Here is a 27,219-nt window from a genome sequence, read left to right as displayed (position 1 = left end):
AAATGCTGGTGGGACATCCAAATGGAGAGACTGAGAAGGCGACTGGACATAGATGGGTACAGTAAGCAGAGTTTTTTTAAAAAGATTTATTTATTTATTCATTTTTCTTGGGAAGTCAGATAAACAGAGAGGAGGAGAAACAAACAGGAAGATCCTCCATCCATTGATCCCAAGCAGCTGCAATGGCTGGAGCTAAGCCAATCTGAACCTAGGGGCATGGAGCATCTTCCGGGTCTCCCATGCAGGTGCAGGGTGCCAAGGTTTTGGGCTGTCCTCTACTGCTTTCCTAGGCCACAAGCAGGGAGCTGGATGATAAGCGGGGCCACCAGGATTAGAACTAGTGCCCATATGGGATCCTAGGCTATGGTGCTGGGCCCAGTAAGCAGACTAACATGGTTTCCATATGCACCCATCACCTGGTATTCACTACCTTGAATAACCCCATCTCCTTTAGTGATTCGCTTCTAACCAACAGGATGAGATATTTTAGAGGCCATCATTACTGTTACTAGTTTACAGAAGCAAAAATATGATTTCCATCTTTATGGAAGATTTTCTTCATGTCTTCTTGACTCTCACATCTTATTTTTTTTTAGATTTTTTTTTTATTATTATTATTGGAAAGTCAGATATACAGAGAGGAGGGGAGACAGAGAGGAAGATCTTCCGTCCGATGTTTCACTCCCCAAGTGAGCCGCAACGGACCGGTATGCACCGATCCGAAGCCGGGAACCAGGAACCTCTTCCGGGTCTTCCGCACGGGTGCAGGGTCCCAAAGCTTTGGGCCATCCTCGACTGCTTTCTCAGGCCACAAGCAGGGAGCTGGATGGGAAGTGGAGCTGCCGGGACTAGAACTGGCGCCCATTGGGATCCCGGGGCGTTCAAGGCGAGGACTTTAGCCGCTAGGCCACGCCGCCAGGCCCGACTCTCACATCTTGATAAGGATAGCTGCTATATAGTTGAGCTGCTCTCTGGAGAGGAACATGCAAGAAGGAATTGAGGGCAACTTTCGGCCAGCAGCCAGGGGGTAACTGAAAGCCACAGTCCAACAGTCCTCAAGTACTGAATGCCGCCCACAATCAGGTGAGTCAGTTCCCAAGTAGACCTTTCCCAAGTCCAGCCTTTAAATGGGACCCCTGCTCTGGCTACCACATGGACTGTAGCTTTATAGGAGATCCACTCTTCTTGGCTTAACTGTGCCCAGGCTCCTGACCCACAGAAAACTGAGAGAAGAAATGTGTGTTGTTTTGAACAACTAAGTTTGGGAGTAAATTCTTTTGGATCTGGACTCAGGCTGCTATGAAAAAGCGGAGCAGGTGGACAGGATGGCAGTCACATGGCCACCACAAGCATAAATGACCCCCAATTAAGCCACTTACTTTCAGTTTCCTCTCCTGTAAATCATGTTTAACCTGTTCATGTTCACTTCACAAATGAGAAAACACTCTGAAAACACACTAGGGCTACATGCACAGTAATAAGTTTAATGTGGGAATGTTTGCAACCTCTAGCATGGTGTTGCACTGTCAATAATCACTGAATCTACAGACAGGATTTTCTCCCTGCCTCCTAATCACTCCCCTTTATAAATATTTGAAAGATGGGAATGGAAAAGGCAGAGCTAAAAATTATATTGACAATGTATAGTGGGAAGATGGATTCAGGAGATAAAACTCACTTTTTGATGGCAATCAGTTCCCCAGACTCAATGCTTCTTCCCAACAGGACGGAACCATAGGTCCCATCCCCAAGCTGCTTGATCATTGTGTATCTATTCATGGTGTGTGCACTTGGGCCAGACGCTCATCTCAGAGCCGCGGCGGTTGAGTCCTGCAGTGGTAGAAGGCCTCCCCAGAGTGTAACCAGATTTTTCGATGGCAGCACCAGCACAATGTATTCAACAGAACGTGACTATCTCCCAAATACATATTTTCGAAGATTAGTCTTCTGCCTGTAGAGAAAAATGAGACAACAATATTATGTCAATATTATGTTTTGATAAACTGCATTAGATTGCCCAGTCTACCACTTGTTCTTGTAAAGAAAGTTTTATTGCAAGAGAGGTCTGTGCATGTACTTGCACTATTGTCTGATAGCAGAGTTGAGCATTTATAATACTATATGGCTTGAAAAATCTAAAGGATATACTATTCAGCCCTTTACAGAAACTCTGTCAATCCTTGGTCTAAATAATGTTCTTTCCAGGGCCAGCACTGTGATGTAGTGGGTTGGCTGCCACCTGCCACACCAGCATCCCACATGAACACTGGTTTGTCTTAGCTGCTCCACTTCTGATTCAGTTCCCTCACCATCAGGCCTGAAAAAACAACAGAAAATGGGAGGCTTGGATGAAGGTCTAGGTTCTTGGCTCTGATCTCCTCGTCCTGGATGTTGTGGTTTTCAGGCAGTGACCGAGTGAACGGAAGCTCACTCATTATCTCTCCTCTCTCTGTCACTCTGCCTGCAAAAAAATTTTAATACTCTCTTCTTACTCTTTTTAAAAATAAAACTAGACGCAATGTGTTTAGAAAGTAAATTTGTCACTGACTCAGAAATAATCAGTTCAATTCAATGCTTTCCTGCTGACTAACTGTTCTAGGCACCATAGCTGGGGTAGATAAAAAACGCTGAGTTATCAGGATCTGTACTAAATATCCTATATACCATGCACTAAATATATTGTGTCCTGGGCACTTGGGTTATGATTAACAATGTAAACATGCAACAACAAAAAATATCAAGAAACGTTAACATTGAAGTTCCTCTGATAGAGAAGTTACTATGTGTTCCATGAATGGTTTGTGGGTAAGCATCAAGATTATTATGTTTACTATGATAAACAGGAACAAATAACTCAAGGCCTTCTGTAGGGATTGTCCTTCTTCAACTCATTCAGTTGTGTGGGTCTGACATAAGTTATTGTTTTTCTTTAAATAACTGAGAAGCATCTAGTCTTCCCACAATAAATAAAATAGGATGGTAAGTAATCACAATGCCCTTGAGCAGACATCAGTAAAATATTTTTTTATTTATTGGAAAGATTTATTTTTCTTTGAAAGGCAAACTTGATAGAAAGAGGCGACAGAGTGAGAGGTCTTCCATGCACTCGCGCACTCCCCAAATGGCCACAGTGATCAGCTAAACTGATCCAAAGCTGGGCTCTAAGAGCTTCTGGGTCTTCTACATGGGTGCAGGAGGGTCCAAAGACCTGGGCCATCCTCTGCTCCTTTCCCAGGCCATAACAGAGAGCTGGATGGGAAGTGGAGCAGCAAGCGCAGGACTCAGGTGCCCATATGGGATGCCAGTGCTGCAGGACAGAGGATTAGCCTGACAGACTCACCCCTGATAAAATTTCTTAAATAAGAATAAAACTATAATATCTAAAATTATGCTTGTTAAACGAACAATCTGGAGAATTAAAATATTATAAATTAATGAACAGAAGGATATATTTAGTATTTGAATTTGGTTTATTCGGTTTCCCTTTCCAGAGTAATTCCAATCATTAAGGACTGATGGAAAGAAAGAAATAAGAAATTCACTGGGGCCGGTGCTGTGGCGGATAAGGTAAAACTGCTGCTTGTGACACTGGCATCCCATTTAGGCATCAGTTTGAGATCTGGCTACTGCACTTCTGATCCAGCTCCTAGCAGATGGCCTGGGAAAGCAGAAGATGGCCCAAATACTTGGGTCCCTATATGCATGTGGGGGACCTGGATAAAGCTGCTGGCTATTGGCTTTAGGTCTTCCCAGTTCTAGTTATTATGGCTATTTAGGGAATCAACCAATGAATGAAAGGTCTGTCTCTCCTCCTTTCTCCGTAACTTTGCCTTTGAAATATATATATATATATATATATATATATATATATATATAAAAATAAATTTACATTAAGTAAACACCTCAATAATGTTCTGGTAGGCAAGATCCACTAATGCATGTGAAATGAATATATGGAAGAAACAGGATATTTGTATAACTTAAAATAACTCTTAGATATTTGTTAACATTAAGAAGAAAGATACCAATTTAGCAGGCAGAAAACTTCTTATCCAAGTGATCAAATTCAACATGACCAAAAATAAAACATGATCTCATGTAACTGTGGACATGATGTGCTGAGAAGGGCACAGCACTGCTTCTATGATGTTCTTGTCAAAAACGTAAGCTTGAGTAAATCATGAGAAAACATCAGACAGACACCAAAGGGGGGATGCAGCAGTCTGCAAACAACTGGCTAGGGTGCTTCAAAGGTGTCGAAATCATGGAAGGACAGACTGAGAAACTATCACACAGAAGCAATTAAGGAGCCAGGATAGTTAAATACACAGTGGGATCCTAGACAGGATCCTGGAACGGAGGAAGTCATGAGTAGAAATGCTGATGAAACATGAACACTGTCTGTCATTAACAATATTATACCAATGCTGATTTCTAGGCTTGATCATTGCTGTATGTTATATAAGATGCTAATATTAGGGGAAGCTGAGTGAGAGTTTTTAGGAACTCTCTGTATTTTTTACAACTTTCCTGTAAGTCTAAAATTATTTCAGAATTAAAAATTAGTGGCAAGCATTTGGTACAGTGGTTAAGATGTGGCTTGGGACCCCGCATCCCATATTAGAGTGTCCGGTTCTGAGTCCCGGCTCTGCTTCTGATTCCAGTGGCCTGCTAATACACATTTGGGAAGGAGGCAGGTGATGGCAAAAGTGCTAGGGTCCCTCACGCTCACCCAGATGGAGTTGCAGATGCCTGGATTCAGCTTGGTCTAGTCCTGACTAATGGAGGCATTCGCAGAGTGAACCAGTGAATGGAAAGAAGATAGCTATGTCTGAATCTCTCTGCCTTTCAAAAAAAATAAACAAAAGTACATAAGCCTTTAAATGAACAATAACAACAAAAATACAGCTGGGCTGTGTTCTTCTGAAGGCTGTGTGTGAGCTTGGGAAACCTTGCTATAAAAGCCATTCCTGATTTCACCACACTCTATTACACAACTGAATGCTTTAGAGAGCAAGCTCCACCCACCATCCCATTCATTTCCCTTTCCCCAGGAACCACATTAAGACCCCTGATCAGAGGGACATCTCCCTTCCTCTTGAAACTCATCAGGATCAGACTCCCTACATCCTCCTTGGCAGCTCTTTACAGTAATGTATTTCACTGATGACTGATAAATATTTATAAACTGCTTCCTAAGTAACAGAGCTGAGGTTTAGCTCTGGGGATACAAGTCCAATAAAAAGGGTCTTTTTTTTTTTTTTTTCAAAAACAATCTCATGGGTGCCCGGCACGGTAGCATAGTGGCTGAAGTCCTTGCATGCACCAGGATCCCATATGGGCGCCGGTTCTGGTCCCGGTGGCCCTGCTTCCCATCCAGCTCCCTGCTTCCCATCCAGCTCCCTCCTTGTGGCCTGGGATGGCAGTTAAGGACAGCCCAAAGCCTTGGGACCCTGCACCGTGTGGGAGACCTAGAGGAGGTTCTAGGCTCCTGGCTTTAGATTGACTCAGCTCTGGCTGTTGTGGCCGCTTGGCGAGTGGGTCAGCGGATGGAGGATCTTTCTCTCTGTCTCTCCTTCTCTCTGTATATCTGACTTTCCAATAAAATAAAACCTTAAAAAAATACCAATCTCATGGGAGGGTTTGGGGGCTTAATGGAGGTGGGCATGTAGTTATGTACTCATGAATATAAACAACGTATTTCAAGCTTACGGGATATAGGGGAAGGGATAAGAGGAAAGCACACTGGGTTTCCAGTTGGGTCAATTCCATCTGGGCTCAGGAGGGCAAAACAAAAAGCCTTCAGAAAAGATTGAGTGCTGAAAGAAAAAGAAGAGCAGATTTTCTGTAACCTAAACAAGGCTCTATCCCTGCCAGGAGCAGAAACAAAAGCAGAGGGGCTGGAGTGAGGTGTGAGAACATAGGCGTTGGAGCCAGATGACTGACCCGGCTGTTGAGACACTGGTTAGAGGCCCACCCACATCCCATACCACAGTATCTGAGCTCAATACTCAGCTCCAGCTTCCTGCCAATGCCCACCTTGAACAGCAGTGACGGTTCAGATAGGAAGATTTATTTTAGCTTAACTTACTCAAATGGAGGTTTAGTTATTACTAACTGGTTCCGAAGACACAATACTACTGTACAATATGGTTTACCACATTATGATGACTGCATTGGGGGCTGCATGGGATTCAGGCAATGCCTCAATATAACATAAGGAGAGCATCTGCTCCACAGCAAAAGCAAATCTGTCTAAGAATTTGCTGTCTACTTTTCTTCATGTTTATTGTCATCTATTTTTGATACAGCCTATATGATTACCACATCACTCATAACTTCATTTTCCAATAACCACTGCTTTATGTCATCTTCCTAAAAAAATCAGTGAAACCTTTGTGAAAAATCAAGTAACTAATAAATTATGTCCTTTACTTAAGAAAAAAACATGTACCTCTTTACCCAAAGGCATAATGAAAAGTCAACTAAGGGGTTTTTGTTTTGTTTCTTAACTAGGGGACAAAATGCTCAGATTTGCATTTTTAAATCAACTTACAACAATTTTCTTCATGACTATTTAACATTTTCAGGTACTTATTTAAGTTAATTTCTCCATGCTTAGTACTTGCAGGATATAAAGAAATCATGTCATAACAATTTTATATACACATGAAACCAGTTATCGGGTGTGTGCTTTGGCCTGCTGCCTGAATTGTACAACCTTTCCTCCTGGGATCCATTTTCCACTCCTTTAATTATCTTTGGCATTCATTCTGAATCCTCACATATTTCTCCATGTCCTTAATAAACTGTGGTGGCCAAACCTTAATAATGATCTGTATTACAGTAACAGGTGGGTTTCCATCATTTTTGAGGGACAACAGTATACTATTCCTATTAGTTGCAGAGTCCTTTGATAATTAATATCCCACTTAATTTTCTTAAGTTGTATAATTGGAACAATGCTTTCCTAGATTATCACTGAAAAAGTTACTTATGAAGCAATGAAGAGGTTCAGATTGAGATAGATTGGTAACCAGCATTGTGGCACACCAAGCTAAGCTATATCCCACACGGGTGCTGGTCTGAGCCCAGGCTGCTCTACTGTCCATCTAGCTCCCTGCTAATGAGCCTGAGAAAACAGTAGGACGGCCCAAGTGTTTGGGCACCTATCATCCACGTGAGAGACCTGGATGACACTCTTAGATGCTGAGTTTGGTCTGGTCCAGCCCTAGTTGTTACATTTGGGAAGTGAACCAGCGGATGGATTTCTCTCTTTCTCTACAGTTCTAACTCTAACTCTGATTTGTAAGCAAATAAATAAATAAATAAATAAATCTTTGAAAAATCTTGAGATAGACTGGGTCAATCATTCAACATAGTTACCTTGACAATTCCTCCTTGTTACACTTTGTCAAACAAAATTCAACTACTCTGGCAAGATTTGACTCTCAAATTGCAGTAGTTGCACTTATTCTCCAAAGATTTATTTATCTGAAAGGCAAAGAGACAGAGAAGGAGGGAAACAGAGAATCTTCCATGTACTGGTTCATTCCCCAAATGGCCTCCAGTGCTGAGTGAGGCCAAAGCCAAGAGGAGCCAGGAACTCCAACCTGGTTTCCTAAGTACTTGGGCCATTTCCATTGCCTTCCCAAGTACATTCCTGGGGAGCTGGATTGGAAGTAGAATGGCTAGGACTTGGGATGAAGGCATCACAAACAGCTTTTTCTTCTTTAAGATTTATTTATTTTTATTGGAAAGGCAGATTTACAGAGAGAAGGAGAGACAGAGAAAGATCTTCTGTCTACTGGTTCACTCCTCAAGTGGCTACAGCAGCAGGAGCTGAGCTGATCAGCTTCTTATAGGTCTCCCATGCAAGTGCAGGGTTGTAAGGCTTTGGGCCATTCTCTACTGCTTTCCCAGACAAGAAGAAATGAGCTGGATGGGAAGTGGAACAGCTGGGACATGAACCAGTGTCTATATGGGATATCCTGTGTCTATCCTGGCATATGCAAGGCAAAGATTTGGCCACTAGGCTACTGCACCAGGTCCCACAAACAGCTTCTTACCCCAAGTGCCACTAAACCATCCCTAACAGCTACCTTCCAGTATGTTATTTTGAGTAATTGCTATCAACTGTACAATGTGTCTCTCCAAGCACTGATGTCAGGTTGATAGTACATAATTCTATTCAATATTTACTGAGATACTAAGCCCTGTGCAAGGCTCTGGGGACCTACTACATATAAGGTGAGAGTTTTTCCTTTAAATAACTCACAATTGTCATGTACACAAAAGTATACAAAAAGTGCTACAAGAACAAAAACAGAAGAGAGCAATCAGTTTTTGGGAGAAAAGGGAGAGCTATGATAACCCTCAAAAAGAAATAGAATCAAGGCATGGAAGAATGAGCAAGGTTTGTTTATACAGAAAAGCAGAGAAAGGAATTAAAGATAGAGAAAACAGCGCAACTACTCCAGGTGAGTATATACACAAGCAGGCAAAAGTCTGGTGCTTGTTGCCCTGGCTCAACATTAGAGGCAGTAGGAGAAAGTTGAATATCTTCTGCTAATTCCTGTAGGAAGCAAGTTAGGAGTGGGGAATGAGCTGTGTTCATTTTTAAAAGCTTTTCACATGACTCCAATGTGCAAGCAGAGTTGAGAGGTGCCAGGCAAGGGCATAAACAAATGCTAGGCAGCAAACAGCTAGGAATTCCGGGTGAGGCCCAGTTATAAAGAAGTACATGTGCCATTCTCAATCTGAGCCTTAGTAGTAAAAAGGTGTCAGCTCACTAATGATTATTTTTTTATTGTGTACCCTTCTTTAATTCCTAATATGAGAAATCTACTTCTATAGAGTCAGTCTTCAAATAAAAAAGAAAATCTCAAAGATATAAGATGCAAGTATCTGGGGCCAGCATTGCAGCATACAAGGCTGAGCCTAGGCGCTGGCTCTGTCAGCCCATGTGACCACTGGCTCATGCTCTGGTTGCTGTATACAGCCTAGGAAAGCAACAGAGGATGGTTAAAGTCCTCAGACCCTGTGCCAATGTGGGATACCAGGAAGAAGCTCCTGACTCCTGGATTCAGACTGGTTCAGCTCTGGCCCGTGCAGCCATTTGGGGAGAGAACTGGAGGGTAAGCTCTCTTTGTCTTTCCTTTCTCTGTAACAATATAAAAAGAAGTTGAATACTTTAATATGTTTTATTAATTCAGTGTTTTGGAATGCTCATTTACAACAAGAATGCTGAAGCTACTTTATATCTTTTTTTTTTTTTTTTTTTTTACAATTTTTATTTCTAGTGGAAAGTCAGATTTACAGAGAGGAGAGGGAGAGAAAGATCTTCCATCCGCTGGTTTACTTCTCATATGGTCACAAGGGCCAGAGCTGAGCCAATCTGAAGCCAGGAGCTTCTTCCAGGTCTCCCACATGGGTACAGGGTCCCAAAGCTTTGAGCCATCCGCTACTGCTTTCCCAGGCCACAAGAAGGGAGCTGAACGGGAAGTGGAGCAGCTGAGACATGAATGAGCACCCACATGGGATCCACGCCACTAGGCCAGACCCTACTTTACATCTTTAATTGCATCTAACACAAGTCTCAGTTCAGTATAAAAACACATCCCATTTTCTCATTCCCCCTCCTCTTCACACATTATGGTGGCTCCTCTCTACAATATTTGATCCATACATCACTCTATGGAGACATCAGTCAGTAAGTATGAGATAGGTCCTACTGCTTACGATTGTCTGTGGTTGTAATATTCACCTAAAATATTACCGCTAAACACAGAAATGTGTAGACATTTATTTTTAGAGAAGTATATAAAACATGTCAGATAATAAGAATGTCTGAGATACAGTCAGGAAGTCAAAGAATGCACAAAGTATCACTCAAGGAAAAATTAAGTATAAGGCACTATGATATAGTTGATAGATCTGCTTCTTGCTGCAGAAACAGGGCACATAGGGTAAGCTCCCAGGAGAGCATGGACAAGAGTGCTAACAGTCGACAAGGAAGGGAAAGCCCCTGTGCAGATCACTGGCTTGGAATCTCCCAAGAACTGTGGAGCCACTGCTACCTAAACAATGCCTACTTGTTATGGATTTGTCAGTTACCATATTCTGCAATATCTGTGTTACTCAGAAAAAAAATTTAATCAAAATGTCTTCCTGATCTGTTCTATTAGCTTCCTTTGGGCTCTGTAACCAATTTCCACGAACTTACGGTTTTTCAGGGGCATGAAACCCATTTATAACATCATTTGTGGGCCATTCAGAAACTAACGTTAAAAGTTAGTTTGCCGGGCCCAGCACAGTAGCCCAGTGGCTAAAATTCTTGTCTTGCATGCACTAGGATCCCATATGGGCATCCGTTCATATCCCAGCTGCTCTACTTCCCATCTAGTTCCCTGCTTGTGTCCTGGGAAAGCAGCAGAGGACAGCCCAAAGCCTTGGGTCCCTGCACCCCTACAGGAGACCTAGAAGAAGCTCCTGGCTCCTGCCTTTGGATCAGCTCAGCTCTGGATGCTGCAGTCAGTTGGGGAGTGAACCAGTGGACAGAAGATCTTTCTGTCTCTCCTTCTCTCTGTAAATCTTTCCAATGAAAATATATATATATATTTAAAATATATATATATTAAGATATATATATATATATTTTTAAAGTTAGTTTGCTACATATAGTTACTGAATTTCAAGTTCTGTCTGTATTTGGTTTGGTAGGGCCATGCCAAATGATTTCATGGGACTGTATACAGTCCATGGGTTGGATGTTCCCTATCCATGGCTAAAAGCAATAAAGTTAAATTCTTGCACATTTCTGGAGCCGGATGTCAAAATCAGTATCCCAAGTTGGAAATACAGGTGCCACCACTTTGTCACAAGGCTCTGAGGGAGTCTGTTCCTTGCCTCTTGGCTTCTGGTGCGTGCCAGCACTCCTAGGCCTGGGGCCACATCACTCCAATTCCTACTCCTGGGTCACGTTGCCTTCTCTGTTTTCTAATCTATCCTTGCCTCTTTCTCACAGAGTGCTGTTTGTAGTTGTGCCCAGGCAATTCGTAACACTCTCATCATAAACTCTTTAACTACACTTGCCAAGATTATTTCTCCATGAAAAATAACATTCACAGGCTCTGGGAAGTAGGCTCTGGTATCCTTGTAGGCTCTAATTTGTCCTACCTTTCTCCAACAAAACATGTTAAAGACCTTAAGACAACATAAATTAAGGCAGCAATGATTTTCACTCATTCTGAATTTTTAAGAGTGAAACTGGTAAGGAAAAAAAAGGTGAAATCAGAAATCCATGCTTACTTACAAAATCAACAAGGGACCTTCCTTTTTGCAACAGAGGAGTTTCTTTTTAACTTATCCACAGTGGACAAGACTTCACAATTCTATCCAGAAACCTGAGTAGCTCATACTAGCAAATGGCAATTCCATACCCTGTGGGTAGAACAGAATCCAAAAAAGTGGAAAGGGGTTGAGCGCAGAGTTATACTTTCAGCCTGTATTTAAAAATATAAGGGCAGAAATCCTGCCTAGTGATAAAGATGCCTGGTAGCTGATATGAGAGTACCCGGGTTCAGTTCTCAGTTTTGGATCCTGATTCTAGCTGCCTGCTGATAGGTACCCTGGCAGGCAGTGGTAATGGCTGAAAGAGTTCATTTCTTGCCATCCACATGAGAGACTGGGGATTGAGATCTCAACTTCAACTATTATAGGCATTTGGGGAGTAAATGAGAGCACATGTGTTCAACCATTTAATGTCACGTCTCTTACCATTCAGTGTATGAGTATCTAGGGCAGATGCATGGCAGTGTTCAAGTGAACACTTGGGAGCCTCAACCAGCTCTCAAAGTTAAGAAATGCAGCCTTCTTGTCTCTTTCAGTCCAGTGCATGCTCTCTGCAGAGCCCCTGGCTCAATCCACACAGTTACAGCTGACTACCCATGAGGCCACTAGTACCCTGTCTTCAGCCAGTCACTTCCCTGGGGCCACTGGCACACAGCCTCACCCTCTGCATTCACAGGGCTGTTCTTCTGTCATTTTTTGTGCCTTCACACTTCACATCCAGGCTGCACTTGCATGCAGCAAGTCCTGAGTTTGAATGGCCCAGTTTGAATTTTGGTCTGTGCTATTTCTTTTCTGCGCCACCAGGGGTAAGAACCTCAAAAATCTCAGGACTACTGATTCTTCACATATAAAGATTGCCAGTTTGTTTGATCTGACCAGTGCTCTGAAGTTCTGATGGGGGATCACTAAATACCACAGAAGGGCTAGAACAGCCAGTCTGCCTGGGCCCTCCCACAGCGACGCTGCCGCACCCTCCTGTGGCATCAGGTCAGGTCTTTGACCTTTGGACAAGGCTGTACCCAAAAATGAACGGAGAGCGTTGGCCCTCTATCAAAGAGCTCCAGCCAATCTTTGAAGTCACTCAGTTGGTGACTTTGCAGAAAACCTCCCTGTGATCTGTCCCAATTTTCTCCCTCACCTCCAATCCTCCAGGAGTGGGTAGGGTGGGTGCTAAGAACAGCTATTCATGGATAGTAGCATGCACTGTGTACCATTCTTGGTGCATCCTGCTCTTTCACAGCCCACAAAGGCTTGGGCCAGGGACAACTGCAGCCCACTTGTTCTTTAGTTGGAAACCTAGATGACCATTGGAAAAATGCCACAAGTGCCCATGTCTTACAATTGGAGACAGAATGATATGCAAACTTAATTCTTGGTGACTGATGTTTACCAGGGCTACTGGCACCCTCCAGACCCTCAGGAAGAGCCTGTCTCTCTTGGTCTTAACTGCTTTACACCAAAAAGGTTCTATTACTTTCATCCATCCTCACAGGAAAACTGGATTCTGTGTCAAATCATTAAACGACCCTTCCTATGGTACCTCTGCGTTCCATTTTCTTTTTCCAGGCTTATAATAACACTTCCTATCAAGGATTGAATGTGTCATCACTCTCCCAATGTGAATACTGCTATTTCTTTTACATAGGTAGTAAAAATAGTGTATCTTGGTTTACAGACTAGTTCTGATGCCCTTACACAATGAAATAAATCTTGGACTACTGCTTTATTCTGCATTGGGAATAGCAGCTATTAGGCCAAACAACAACAAAAAATCTTCATTCAGAACTTGGCTCTGTGCTGACCTTGACAGATGAGTGCATTAGTAAAATTTTCAGCTATTGCATCAACTTGATGAGAGCAGGAAGAGACAATCAGGCATTCATGTGCCCAAACTGGCTTCACGCCTTCCCCTCTCCCTCCTCCTTCAGTCTAGGCTCTGAAACAAGAACACCTCATGTGCCAGCTAGCTCCTGAATCCCATAAGAATGCACAAGGTTGGCTGCAATACCAAAGGTGCTGGTGCCTTAAACTCGAGAAAGTCTTCAGGGGCAACATTTGGCCTAGCAGTTATAACATACCAGTTAAGATACTCACTTCGAGGGCCAGAAATGCGGCACAATGGGTTACTGCTGTCTTGTGACATTGGTACCCCATAACAGAGTGCTGGTAGAATTAAGGCTAGTTGCTTCCAATCCAACTGCCCGCTAATGCACCTGAGAAGGCAGTGGAGGATGACCAAAGGGCATGGCCCCTGCCAACCTATGTGATAGTTCTTGGCTTTTGGTTTTGGCTGTTCCTTCAGGTATAAAACAATTTTAAAATTGTATCTAGAACAGAATGTTGAAAAACTTCATGAGAAATGCATATTACTAACAATCTATGCATGGATTTCTTTTTTTTTTTTAAAGATTTTATTATTATTGGAAAGCCGGATATACAGAGAGGAGGGGAGACAGAGAGGAAGATCTTCCGTCCGATGTTTCACTTCCCAAGTGAGCTGCAACGGGCCAGTACGCACCGATCCGATGCCGGGAACCTGGAACTTCTTCCAGGTCTCCCACGCGGGTGCAGTGTCCCAAAGCTTTGGGCTGTCCTCGACTGCTTCCCCAGGCCACAAGCAGGGAGCTGGATGGGAAGTGGAGCTGCCGGGATTAGAACCGGCACCCATATGGGATCCCGGTGCGTTCAAGGCGAGGACTTTAGCCGCTAGGCCACGCCGCCGGGCCCTACGCATGGATTTCTAAAATGTTGTATACCAATGTTTAATTCCCTCTTTCCCACAACTTTCTGACAAACACTCATATAGTAAGGATCCATGCAAATTTTTTTTAAAGATTTATTTATTTTTATTACAAAGTCAGATATACAGAGAGGAGGAGAGACAGAGAGGAAGATCTTCCTTCCGATGATTCACTCCCCAAGTGAGTGCAATGGCTGGTGCTGTGCCAATCTGAAGCCAGGAACCTGGAACTTCTTTCTGGGTCTCCCACGCGGGTTCAGGATCCCAAGGCTCTGGGCAGTCCTCGACTGCTTTCCCAGGCCACAAGCAGGGAGCTGGATGGGAAGTGGAGCTGCCGGGATTAGAACCGGCACCCATATGGGATCCCGGCGTATTCAAGGCGAGGACTTTAGCCGCTAGGCCACGCCGCCGGGCCCTGTAAATGAATTGTGTTGGAATTCAACTGTAGCCACTTTTGCACATACTGACTGCCCTTGTGCGACAACACCAGGCTTGAGAGACGTTACCAAGGCTGCACAGCCCTCAAGACCCTTCCCAGTGTGCTGACCATGGCTTTGTTTTATTTTTATATGAAGCATTTTTTTCTTTAATATATTGTGTTGAATTGTTCTACATGATGTTGTAGAAGAACACTTAGGTCAGCTCCTTAGGTAAATGTGCTATAAAATTTGCATGGATACAGGCCCAGCGGTGTGGCCTAGCGGCTAAAGTCCTCGCCTTGAATACGCCGGGATCCCATATGGGTGCCGGTTCTAATCCCGGCAGCTCCACTTCCCATCCAGCTCCCTGCTTGTGGCCTGGGAAAGCAGTCCAGGACGGCCCAAAGCTTTGGGACACTGCACCCGCGTGGGAGACCCGGAAGAGGTTCCTGGTTCCCGGCATTGGATCGGTGCGTACTGGCCCGTTGCAGCTCACTTGGGAAGTGAAACATCGGACGGAAGATCTTCCTCTCTGTCTCCCCTCCTCTCTGTATATCCGGCTTTCCAATAATAATAAAATCTTTAAAAAAAAAAAAAACAATTCATTTACAAAAGCAGGCAGCAAGCAGGAATTCACCCCTGGACCACAGTTTCATCCCGAGAGCAGAGGAAACCCCAAAGATAGGCAGAAATATGTCAGCGATCTTCTTGTCACCCTCATTTATCCCTGTTCCAGGAATATACACCCAAAACTATTCACTTCTAGAATACAAACACGGTGAGGATGAAAAGCTTGTTTTGTCACAACTGCTCTCCCAGTTCCTAGAAGAATGCCTGGCATAAAACTGGCATAAACAGGAACTCAAAACAAGGATGCAATGAAGTAAATGAGCAGCTTGTGGATTTGTGTGTAATTTTGACTAGATGTGGCTTTCCTACACAACCAAGTCTACCTTCATTGCCATTCCATCCTTCCCCTTCTTTGCAAAACCGAACAACAATTTCTGGATTATTGTTCAAAAAGCATGTGTCCTTCTAAAACGTTTTATGCTAATTAAGTAAGATATTTGTTTTTCAACAGCTGAGACAACATGAAAGCTTTTATCTCTTAATCATCTTTATCATAAATTATTTTCTAATAAATTCACTTTACAAAGGTGGTATATATCTAAGAGAATAAAATTATTAGTAAGTATTTTCTGGGAAGGACAAGTTTGTGCAGATACTCATTTCTATGATGTGGTCAAATATGGGTGGCTGCCCCATCTGTGGGTTACAAATCAATGGGCTTAACCAACTAACAACCAAAGATACTTGGGTGGGGAGCAGGAGAGGGCTGGGCCCAGGCCCAATCCCATAGTCTAGTGGCTAAATCCCCACCTTGTATCCACTAGGATCCCAACTGGGCCACTTGTTCATATCTCAGCTGCTCCACTTGCCTTCAAGCTCCCCATCTGTGGCCTCGGAAAGCTTTAGAGGATGGCTCAAAGCCTTGGGACTCTGCACCCACATGGGAGACCTGAAAGAAGCTCCTGGCTCCTGGCTTTGTGTCAGCTCAGCTCCAGCCCTTGAGGCCACCTGCAGAGTGAATCAGTAGACAGAGATCTTTCTCCTTCTCTCTATGTAAATATGCCTTTCCAATAAAAATAAAGTAGATCTTTTATTTTTTAAAAAAGATACTTAGGGGGAAAAAGCTGTGTCTTTTCTAAAAATGCACAGCATTTTCTTCTTGCTGTTCATGAAACAACACAGTTGTAATTATTATATACATTGGATAAAGTGTTATGAAATAAAAAATGACTTAAAAGTATACAGGAAGGAACAGGCATTTGACACTGTGTTTAAGATGCTGCTCGGGATGCCTAAATTCCATATCAGGGTGCCTGAACTCGTGTCTCAACTCCCCTTCCTAATTCCAGTTTCCTGCTGACTTGTACCCTGGGAGGCCACAGGTGATGGCGAACCCAGACTGCATTCTCACCTCCTGGCTGGTGTGAGGAGTGGACCAGTAGATGAGAGCTCTGTCAACCTACCACCTCTTTCTCTCTGCCTTTCCAACAAATAGATAAGAAAAACAATTAAAAATATAATAATAAAAAAATTGCACAAAAAAAATAATCTATAAGGAATGATACGTGTTGGGTTTTATAAAAGTACTATAAAAGGTATACAAAAGTATTATACAAGGGCTTTGGGCATCCACATGGGGAGCCCTGGAGCCAACCCTCTGTCCCCAGTACTAAGATGGCTGCACGCAGTTGGACATTCACCATGATACTTTGTCACTCTGGCTGACGTGTCATCTTCCAGAATGGCCAAGAGGGCAGTCACATGTTATTAGCACCTAGACAGGTCACAGCATACATACAGAGGCAAAAAATGACTCACTCTGGTATTTCCTGAAATATGTGCAGTTCTCTGGGCCATCACTGAACATTTATCAAGGGCTACCAAGGAACTTCATTGTAGTGGAAAATGTATCAAATGAAGTGTGATGCACCACCTTGGGCCTTCCATTTTAAAAAATTGGGTTAGGATGATTACTTCTGGGAACCACAAGTTCAAGCAGAGAAGTAACTTTCAAGGCATTGTCAAAAATGTAGCTGGATGTTATACCATAATGCCTCAGTTTCTGATTCTTGGGCTTTACCTTTCATAGTAACCACAAAGGTTATTAAAATCTAGGGGAGGGGCCGGCACAGTGGCACAATTGGCTAATCCTTTGCCTGCAGCATTTGCATACTCCGTGGGTGCTGGCTTGAGTCCCAGTTGCTCCACTTCCAATCCAGTTCCCTGCTTACGACCTGGGAAGGCAGTGAAGGATAGCTCAAGTCCTTGGGCCCCTACACCAATGCAGGAAACCTAAAAGAAGCTCCTGGCTCCTGGCTTTGGATTGTTTCCCTTCTGGCCATTACGACCATTTGGGAAGTGAAACAGCAGACAGAAGACCTCTCTCTCTGTTTCTCCTTCCCTTTCTATGAAATCTGTTGCTCAAAGAAAAGTATATCTTTAAAAATATATAGGGTTGGGCCTGGCTGTGTGGCCCAGCGGCTAAAGTCCTCGCCTTGAACGCACCGGGATCCCATATGGGCGCCGGTTCTAATCCTGGCAGTTCCACTTCCCATCCAGCTCCCTGATTGTGGCCTGGGAAAGCAGTTGAGGATGGCCCAATGCATTGGGACCCTGCACCCGCGTGGGAGACCCGGAAGAGGTTCCAGGTTCCCAGCATCGGATTGGCGCAGCATCGGCCCGTTGCGGCTCACTTGGGGAGTGAATCATCGGACGGAAGATCTTCCTCTCTGTCTCTCCTCCTCTGTGTATATCTGGCTGCAATAAAATGAATAAATCTTTAAAAAAAATATATAGGGTAAACATTAAAAATAATATTTAACTGAATGTTAATTCATTAGGACTCATTGAGGGAGTTTTATTTAATTTTATAGAATTAGAACACTTTTTCCTCTATTAGGGAATTTAATGATTATTCAACATCCTCACTTCACAGATGAACTCCAGACTAATCAAAACAGAATATTTGTTATCTATAGAGGAGTATGTTTTTTAATGCATGAGTATTACATGTTTCATGATCTACAAAAATTTTATCAAGCGCCTCTTATTTCCTCCTTTGCAACAGACATCAATATTTTACTAATCCTGAGTCCATACATTTGAACACAAAAATGTAGCTCTATGAAGACGAGCTTTCCTCAGTCTTGGCCACAGTTTTGCAAATCAACATAGACAGGGTGCGACTGCAGCCTGCCGTGGTGAAAGGTGTCAACAGAACATTTCTTATGAAGATATCAACTTTCTAAACACTGGGATCCACATGCAGCTTCCCTGGAAACAAGGCAAAAATCAAGGCGGAACAGTTCTCTACCAAGGAGCAATTTCCTGACATTGGACAGACTGAGCGTGAATGCCCACCTCAACCTCAGTTACCACCCCAAGGTGAACTGCTTCTTTTACTCCTTCCCTGGCTGCGAGTCAAGTCACCTCTGATTTTCTTCCAGCCACACTCCTTCCTTGGCATTTTTACACAGTTTGCTCCAGAAATGATTGGCTTCTCGAAATTTTTGGAACGCATATGTTTTGACAAGAAAGCTAGAGCTGTATTTCAAAGGCCTACAGAACCACATACCAGGACACAATTACATTATGACCTTGGAACAGTATGTGTCTAGGTTGTGCGGGACACAGTCTCTCAGTTAACCGCAAACACTGAGGCCCACAGATGGACAGTTTGCTGATACTTCAGTCACAGACCTTTCTCGGAACACTGTGACCACTGAAGACGGCTGAAAGCGCCGACAGTGAAGTGACATGATCATGACAGGCTTTCTGCTGTGTGCACACACACAAAAAGGTCATTCTACACAGAATTATGCCCCAGGAAGTGAAGAGGTAAGTAGTGCTCCACAAAAACATGCACTCACACATACCCCACAATCAGTGAAAAGCTTCTTATAACGGACAGGACAAACAGAAGCGCTGAGTATCAGCCAGATCCTACAAAATGAAATGAAGGAGCTTGCCACAAGAGCCTCAGTGAAAAAAAGAAAAAAAAAATTAAGGTAGTTATGTTCCTGGCAAGGTTCAGATGGAAAAACAGCAACAGATCCCAGAAGCAGAGCTGTAGCCAGGAATAACCTAAGCTCACGCCATCTTGAGTACAGCCAGGATAACACTTCGGAAGGCTCCAATGCCTGGTTACCCCCAGGCCTCTGAGCTGCCAGGCTGAACCATCACTAGTGGCCTACTTACAAAAGGCCAGGCAACAACCGCTTAGGACTGCCCTAGTCACAATCGGTGGGAGAGTAGGACGTGGTCAGGCACAACAGTTCTAAGTCGTGACTTGTTCCTCAGCCCATCTCCTCCCCACAGCCAGCTGGGCAAGCATTTCCCCGTCCCACACAGGAGATTACACCACCACGTGACTGATGAGGAGCAGGCTCTGTCCACAAATCTGCCTGACTCCAAAATTCCAATACCAAATTACCATGCATAAACTATGGTCGCTTCTTTTCTTCTTAAACATTTGTTTATCAGGGGCCCGGCGGTGTAGCCTAGCGGCTAAAGTCCTCGCCTTGAAAGCCCCGGGATCCCATATGGGCGCCGGTTCTAATCCTGGCAGATCCACTTCCCATCCAGCTCCCTGCTTGTGGCCTGGGAAAGCAGTTGAGGACAGCCCAAAGCTTTGGGACCCTGCACCCGTGCGGGAGACCTGGAAGAGGTTCTAGGTTCCCGGCATCGGATCAGCGCGCACCAGCCCATTGCAGCTCACTTGGGGAGTGAAACATCGGATGGAAGATCTTCCTCTCTGTCTCTCCTCCTCTCTGTATATCCAGCTTTCCAATAATAATAAATCTTTAAAAAAAATTGTTTATCTTTATTGAAAAGGTGTATTTACAGATAAAAAGAGAGACTGAGAGAATATCTTCATCTGCTGGTTCACTCCCCAAGTAGCCACAGCAGCTAGAGCTGAGGCAATCCGAAGCCAGGAGCCAAGAGCTTCTTCCAGTTCTCTGAAGCAGGGTCCCAAGGCTTTGGCCCATTCTCCACTGTTTTCCCAGGCCACAAGTTGGAAGCTGGATAGGAAGTAGAGCAGCCCAGACACAAACTGGTACTGTATGGGATCCTGGTGCTTGCAGGCTGAGGATTAGCCAATTGAGCCATTGTGCCGGTCCAAGCTTTCTGTTCTAAAAAGGCTAAAAATAGGGCAACCTGGGTCAGGGAAGGGGAATGATGCAATGGCTCACTTGGCTAATCCTCCAATTGCAAAAGCTGGCATCCACTATGGGTGGTGGCTCATGTCCTGGCTGCTTTACTTCTAACCCAGCTCCTTGCTTGTGCCTGGGAAAGCCATAGAGGATGATTCAAGTCTTTGGGACCCTGTATCAATGTGGGAGACCCCAAGTGGACTCCTGACTCCTGGTTTTGGCCATCAGGGAAGTGAACTAGTCTTTGTAAGATCTTTGTCCCTATCTCTCCTCTCTGTAAATCTGCCTTTCCAATAAGAATAAAATAAATCTTTAAATAAAAATAACGTAAGCCAATTAGAAACCAACCAAAAACAAACAAGTATCTCAAGCCTTTAAGGAAAGACGCGAGAACACATGGTTGGGAAAGGCGCTATGAAAGAACTAGGGCTTCAGTTCCTCCTCCAAGGATGGGTACAAGTTGTACCCACGGGAGGTAGAGGGAGACAGGGAGGGCTTCTTGGGACAGCAGTAGGGAACAGTGATGTTACAGGGGCACTAGGCTGGCCCCTTCAGGAGGACAGCCAGGAGAGCAAAATGCACTGGGCAGCAAAGAGATAGGCAGAACCAAAAATAGAATTTTAGATAGGGAGGGTGAGGCTTATTATGAAGGGCTTTAGAAAACCACGCACACTAGTTTAGATTTGAGATAACAGGTAATGGAAAGGAACTGCACGTTGCAAGACCAGCTGAGAGATAAAAGGAAGCAATTATTTTAAAAAGAGAGGCAAATTTCTCAATCATTGATTCACTCATTCGCTGGACAAACCTTCAGTGAGAACCTTCCAAGAGCCTAGCTTATAAATGCTGTTCTGGTATTCCAACAGAGGAAGGGTGTGAGTCCTGGGTTACAGTACAGAGGGAAAGCTTTATATAGAAAAGAAAAAAAAAAAAAAAGAAAGAAAGAAGAAAAAAACACATATCAAAGGTCTTTATGACTCATTGATTTAAAGGATGAAGGAAATGAAGGAACAGATGGTTAAAGATCATTCCAGAGTTTCAAGACTGACATAACTTCCACCTTCACTAGAAAGTTCAGAAAGAAATGAGAATACAACACTGAGAGTATAAAAAGGGAAGTGATGACGCTGAGCTTTCAATAAATAAAACCCCAAACGGCCTGTTCGCTATCCTGGTAGCTGGTTTATACATAGCAGGGAAGAAACTTCAGTGAGAAACATCATTTCCTTGTGACGACAGTTGTCCCACCCTTATCCAGGGCACACGTTGGCCTGGCCGCTGGCCTTACCAAACCATACCTATGCTACGTGTTTCCCGACATACATACTTGTGATGAAGACTGACTTCAAAATCAGGCATAATTCAGAGAGTAACAACAACAAAACAGACCAATTGTAATTGTATAGTGTAGTGAATTACATACTCCTAGAATTCTTCATTTACTATTTTCAATCCACAGTTGATGGCAAGTAACTGAAGCCACAGAAACCGGAAATTATGGATAAATTCCAGGCTACAGCAAATCCTGATTCCCTCTGGCAAGGGTGACAGAGTTCTGCCTACATAGGTTCTATCAATTCTCCAACACACACTTGTATACCCTGAAAACTAGACCCCCCCCCCACCAAGAAACGTGGCTGCCCCCCTTCCTGCCCAGCTACCAGTTTTGACTTTGGAGAAAGGGACAGAGCTACATAGAAAAGGAAAACCAAAGTGGACAGGGTGTGGATTATGGTACAAAAAAATTTCCAAACTGCTGTCCTTTCTACACCCACTGCCTCCTCATGTTTTACAATTCCTGGTTTTCAGACATAAAGGCCTTAAAGATTCACCAAATTGTAGCACTTTGTTCAGAAACTATTTCAAATGTGCATATTTATGCATATATTAGCTGCCAGTACAGTCGAGCATATGGCTAGGACACAAATTCTTCTTAATAATATATACACTGACTACACACATTTAAAGCTCATTCACATTTTATAATGGGCAATGGTACCATTCACCGGTGGGGCGCTCTCTGTAACCCCAAATCACTGGGAAATGCTAGAATGGAAACTATCAAACTTCTACTAACAAGAGTGCTCCAGGTGCCAATACCTTAGAGAAATCCGGCTCCACGAGCCGAGTTCCGCGTGGCAACCCTCTGGCTTAGCTTGGCTGTAGCAAAAGAGAAGTCTTGATTGAGTTGGAAGGGAAAAGGAACCCTCCTCGCTGCAGGAGGATGCGGTCCAGCTACCTGACCTGCCAGCCCTAATGCTGAGTGCCAAAGACAAACTTTCAAAGGTTGACCTGACAAAAGAAATGACTGTTTCGGAAACCCCTTCAACATCTTTCTCATAACATCTACTCAGACCAGGAAGGAGAAGGGGAAAAAAAAAAAACAAAAACGCACACATCAGAAAAAAATTCAGTGGAAAATGGTTCCAAAGAAGTCTGTGAGGATTCCAGCTCAGACCCCTTTTCGGACAGCCCCGGGCCTAGTCAGGAAATTTCATAAGCAAGTTCCCAGAACGCCCCCTAAAGGGGGCTTCATACAGCCTAAGCTCTCGCCCCTCCTGAAAACGAAGAGGTTAACACCGTCAGAATCCCCCAGACTCCGACCAACGCCGAGTTTTCACGCCAGGAGGCGAGAAACTACAGCCCAGCAGCCTCTTCCTGGCCCTCCGCTCGTCCGCGGGGGTCGGTGCCTCCCACGGCCCGGGGCCACCCCCGACCCCGAGTGACAGGTCGCCCGGCAGCAGCCCCCCAAGTCCCCTGAACCCCACTTACTGGCGCCGCGAACGCAGGCGGGGGCCCGTCCCTGCGGTGAGCGCAGCTCGGCGGCGAGAGGGGCGCAGCCGCCCGCGCGGGACCCGGGACCGGGCGAGCCCTGCTAGGACAGGCCGAGGGCTCGGTGCGGGGACGCCCGGGAGGACCGGCGAGTGGCCCCGGCCGCGCGGCGCATGCTACAGCAGCAGGAACCCGGACGCTTTCCAGCCTCCGGCAGGAAAACAAACAAAAGGCAGGGTGGCTGCTAGTGGGGACGACCGGCCGCTTTCCCTGGGAAAAGTTACCCTGCAGCTCCCCTCGCTGGCCTCGCGCGGCCCTGCACCGCGGGCGCCCCGTGGGCCAGGGTCGCCCCAAAGTTGCAGTAACAAGAAGGGTTTGGGGTGGGGGTGGGGGTAGGAGAGCTCCAGCAGCCCTCTGACCCCGACTGCGACCCCTTTTCTCCCAACGCACGTTGGATTTACGGCTCAGCCCTTCAACTGTCACGATTTACAGATGGCAGCTGTCGGTGCACAGTCTGAGTCCACTTAATTAACTGTAATCATGATGAAAAACCACTTAGCTCATTAAAAAAAAGTGGCCAAGGTTGCACAATATTGTAAGGGGAATCCGCTGTCCCCAAGGAGGACACGCAAAATGGTTGAAGCAGTAAATTTTCTGCTACCTTTTTATTAAGGTTGGAAAATAAGTTTAAGACACAAAAGCAATGAATGACCTGTTAGCATTCATTTGAACTTTTAACGTTTTTACCTTATTGCTAAGTTTCAAAGCAGGGGTTCTTAACCAAGTAGGCAGCTAATTGCCCTAACGTGCTAGTTACATAAAATTTAACATGTCATGCACACTTTAAAATACATTCCCTGGGCCTGGTGCGGTGGCCTCGCAGCTAAAGTCTTCCCCTTGAAGACGCTGGGGATCTCATTTGGACGCTGGTTCTAATCCCGGCAGCCCCACTTCCCATCCGGCTCCCTGCTTGTGCCCTGGGAAAGCAGTCCAGGACGGCCCAGAGACTTTGGACCCTGCACCCCGTGTGGGAGACCTAGAGGTGGTTCCTGGTTCCTGGCTCCTGGCTTCGGATTAGCGCAGCACGGCCGTTGGCTCACTTGGGGAGTGGATCATCGGATGGAAGATCTTCCTCACTGTCTCTCCTCCTCTCTGTATATATGACTTTGCAATGAAAATAAATAACTCTTAAATTAAAAAAAAAAACCAACACATTCCGTTGTATCATGTTAAAGGATGCATTAAATATTGATTGTGAAGCACTTAATAAAGAACTTTCCTCCAACCCCCAGATTTAAATCAACATACTTATTTTTCCTAAGCCAATGGGGCTTAAAGGCTAGTAGGAGGCATCACTTACCTGTAGGCCTTTGTTAAACAAATTCCTGAACAACACCCCCAATTTCTGGTGCTGGGTCAGGGGAGTAACATGATTTTAGGTAACAAATAAGTAATCCCTTAATACACGGTGGTGCCTTCTCTGAACTTCCTCTCTACCCATCTTTTCGGTTTTCTCTCCCTCCATGTATTTTGAACTCTGAGACCTAAGAATAGTGCTCCCCGCCCCACACCCCTACCCATCTACCCACCCCCACCTGCCTCCTGGAAGGAACCCGTAGGACAAGCCTGCATCCTTCCTCTGAAGAAACCTGCCACAGGCAGAACAGTCCAGTTTTTCTAGCTTTCCACTCCTAAGTGGGAAAGGCCCATTTGGCCACTTGGGAAGTAACATTTATTACATAGCTCTACTTTCATATTTTTGTATAAAGCAACCAAACCACCTGGCAAGTGAATATTGAAAATGCGGGTCAGGAAAGATCAGACAGTAGTAAATCTGATACTATCACAAAAAGCAGTATTTTAAATTCAAATTTTTAAAAATTCATTTTTCATTATTAACTGAAAGAGTGGCAGAGAATGCTCTTCTGTGAATTCACTCTCCCAGATGGCTGGAGTAGCCAGGGTCAGGTCAAAGCCAGATGTCCATAATTTAATTCAAGTCTCCCACAGTGGGGGACAAAAACCTGTACATTAGCAAGAAACTAGATTTAGCAGTGGAGCCAGGACACAAACCCAGACACTCTATAGGGAGTGTGGGTGTCCCAAATGGCATCTTTTTTTTTTTTTTTTTTTTTTTTTTTTTAAGATTTATTCGTTTTATTACAGCCAGATATACACAGAGGAGGAGAGACAGAGAGGAAGATCTTCCGTCCGATGATTCACTCCCCAAGTGAGCCGCAACGGGCCGGTGCGCGCCGATCCGATGCCGGGAACCAGGAACCTCTTCCAGGTCTCCCACGCGGGTGCAGGGTCCCAATGCATTGGGCCGTCCTCGACTGCTTTCCCAGGCCACAAGCAGGGAGCTGGATGGGAAGTGGAGCTGCCGGGATTAGAACCGGCGCCCTATGGGATCCCGGGGCTTTCAAGGCGAGGACTTTAGCCGCTAGGCCACGGCCGCCGGGCCCCCAAATGGCATCTTAATCCTTGTGCCAAACACCCTGAAAAGTAATTTTGAAAGTAACCAAAATCATCAGTTTCAGGCACCTCCAACTATCCAAGCAAGTGTACCAGGTGTACAGGAATCTCCTGGGCTACTCAGTAGTTCTGGTCCCAAAAAACATATAGTCTTGTAAAAATAATACGATGAGATAATTAACCTTGAAGGGTCTAGTGGACATAGTAAGACAGACCTAAAATCGAAAACTATTAACAGTTGTAACTCCACCCCACTTTCCTTTCCATTTTACATTCTAAGCTTGAGAGGAACTGCACATTTGCAACTGTTAAAAAACACTCCTCAGTTTCTAATTAAAAGCTGAGCTGGGGTGGAGGGAAAGGGGGAGAGATGATAGACAACAGATGCTACCACTCTGCCAGACTTCAGACCGATTAAGTCTCTGTGCTATCCTCAATAACCTGTTTAACCACCTTCCCTTTAGAATAGGCCCTGTGGGTAACGTGGGGTGGGGGCGGTGGGGAGACATGGTGGGACCACATGTCCCTGGCAGCCTCTCCAATGAACGGTCTTCCTGGTTTGACACAGGACAGTCCAGTATTGAAGAACCCCGGCCTAATTTTGTTTTGCTAACATTGTGAAGCATAATAATATTTTAATTAGATAGATTCAAACCTTTCTCTTTATAAATCTTAGTGATCAAATTTTATTGATCACTTGCATGAATAATAAACATTTATGCCAATTGACTAGAACATCTTAAGCTAGCATTCCAGAAACTCAACGAAACAGGCTAGTTCTGAAACAATTCCAGTACCCCCAACCTTCATTGGCAAAACTCATCTTCAGCATTCAAAAGCCTCATTTATTTTTTTCTTCTATTACAAATTCTTAGACTTAACTCCCTCAAATTAAATTTCAAAACCTAATTATACAAGACCCAAGCCCTCAGAACCTCCTTTAAAATTTAAAACCTAATACATTTTTTGGCCTCTATTAATTATGTAGCTACTTTTCATGGGGAGCTGATATGGCATTTGGATGTTTCTACTTGACTATTCTCACTCCTTTTTTTCTTTATCTCCTTCATTTCACAGCCAAAGAGTGCGCAGGCTTTCCAAGGCTTCCAGAACAAAATAAGAAAACAGAAAGTTAGATAGCATGAGTTTGTTGAAACTAAGGTCTTGGCATCCTAACAGTGGGTATTAAACTTTAGAAATTCAATGTTTGTAGATGCAGGTAAATAAAGGTAGGTATTCATTGAACATGCAAACTTGCCTAGTGAAAACGATTACAAGTTCGGGAAAATAAAACACAGCCTGATAAACGGGGTCTTCACTTGAATGAAGTGCAATTAGGTGTTTTAGCTTTAAGAAGTGGGAATAGGCCCCTGTGTAAGTTCCGGCACGCAACCCGCAACAGCGAACTACAAACCCTAGAATGCATTGCGGAAGCAGTTTCCGCCCCCTCTTGGCTTCAGAGTCTTGGAGCCACATGTCCTCCCCGCATTGCTCTATGGGATCTGTAGTGTTACTTGCCCCGTTTTGGCTGTAGTTTTGCTCTCCCGCCTGCTACGCACCTGAACGCATTCTGGCCTCAATTCCTAAAGACTGGTGCTTTTGGAAAGCTTCACCTTTATAACTTCCCGGGGCTGTTGCGGAGTTCCACAGTTTTCCATATTACTGCCGCAGGGCGCCTGCCAAGGGCCGTGCAGCCACCATCCCAAGCGTCCAGTTCGCCGCGCCTGGGGTCGGCTTC

The 27,219-nt window shown here is 44.5% G+C and overlaps 2 protein-coding genes across 3 annotated transcripts in view; both read right to left on the bottom strand.

The window, feature by feature from the left end:
* The window catches only part of CILK1 (ciliogenesis associated kinase 1), a 39,116-nt gene extending 37,305 nt beyond the window's left edge, over nucleotides 1-1,811 (bottom strand). The window contains exon 1 of the mRNA XM_004599446.4: nucleotides 1,679-1,811. Within this exon, the coding sequence (XP_004599503.2) occupies nucleotides 1,679-1,779 (101 nt within the window). The 5' untranslated portion in view covers nucleotides 1,780-1,811. The remainder of the gene's footprint in view (nucleotides 1-1,678) is intronic.
* LOC131479924 (uncharacterized) lies at nucleotides 1,809-27,208 on the bottom strand. Of its 2 annotated transcripts, none has more exons than XM_058662155.1 (2): nucleotides 27,041-27,208; nucleotides 1,809-1,951 (listed from the first exon to the last, which is right to left on the bottom strand). In XM_058662155.1, the coding sequence occupies exons 1-2, from the start codon at nucleotides 27,048-27,050 to the stop codon at nucleotides 1,809-1,811; spliced, it is 153 nt and encodes a 50-aa protein (XP_058518138.1). In that variant the 5' UTR covers nucleotides 27,051-27,208. The 2 variants fall into 2 exon arrangements, with proteins under 2 accessions (XP_058518138.1, XP_058518146.1); XM_058662163.1 differs by lacking the exon at nucleotides 27,041-27,208 and adding an exon at nucleotides 23,007-23,285.
* Nucleotides 27,209-27,219: the final 11 nt, after the last annotated feature.

This window comes from Ochotona princeps, chromosome 1, assembly GCF_030435755.1.
Source record: "Ochotona princeps isolate mOchPri1 chromosome 1, mOchPri1.hap1, whole genome shotgun sequence".
NCBI classification, from domain to species: Eukaryota; Metazoa; Chordata; class Mammalia; order Lagomorpha; family Ochotonidae; genus Ochotona; species Ochotona princeps.
This window is presented reverse-complemented; position numbering and strand designations above follow the sequence as displayed.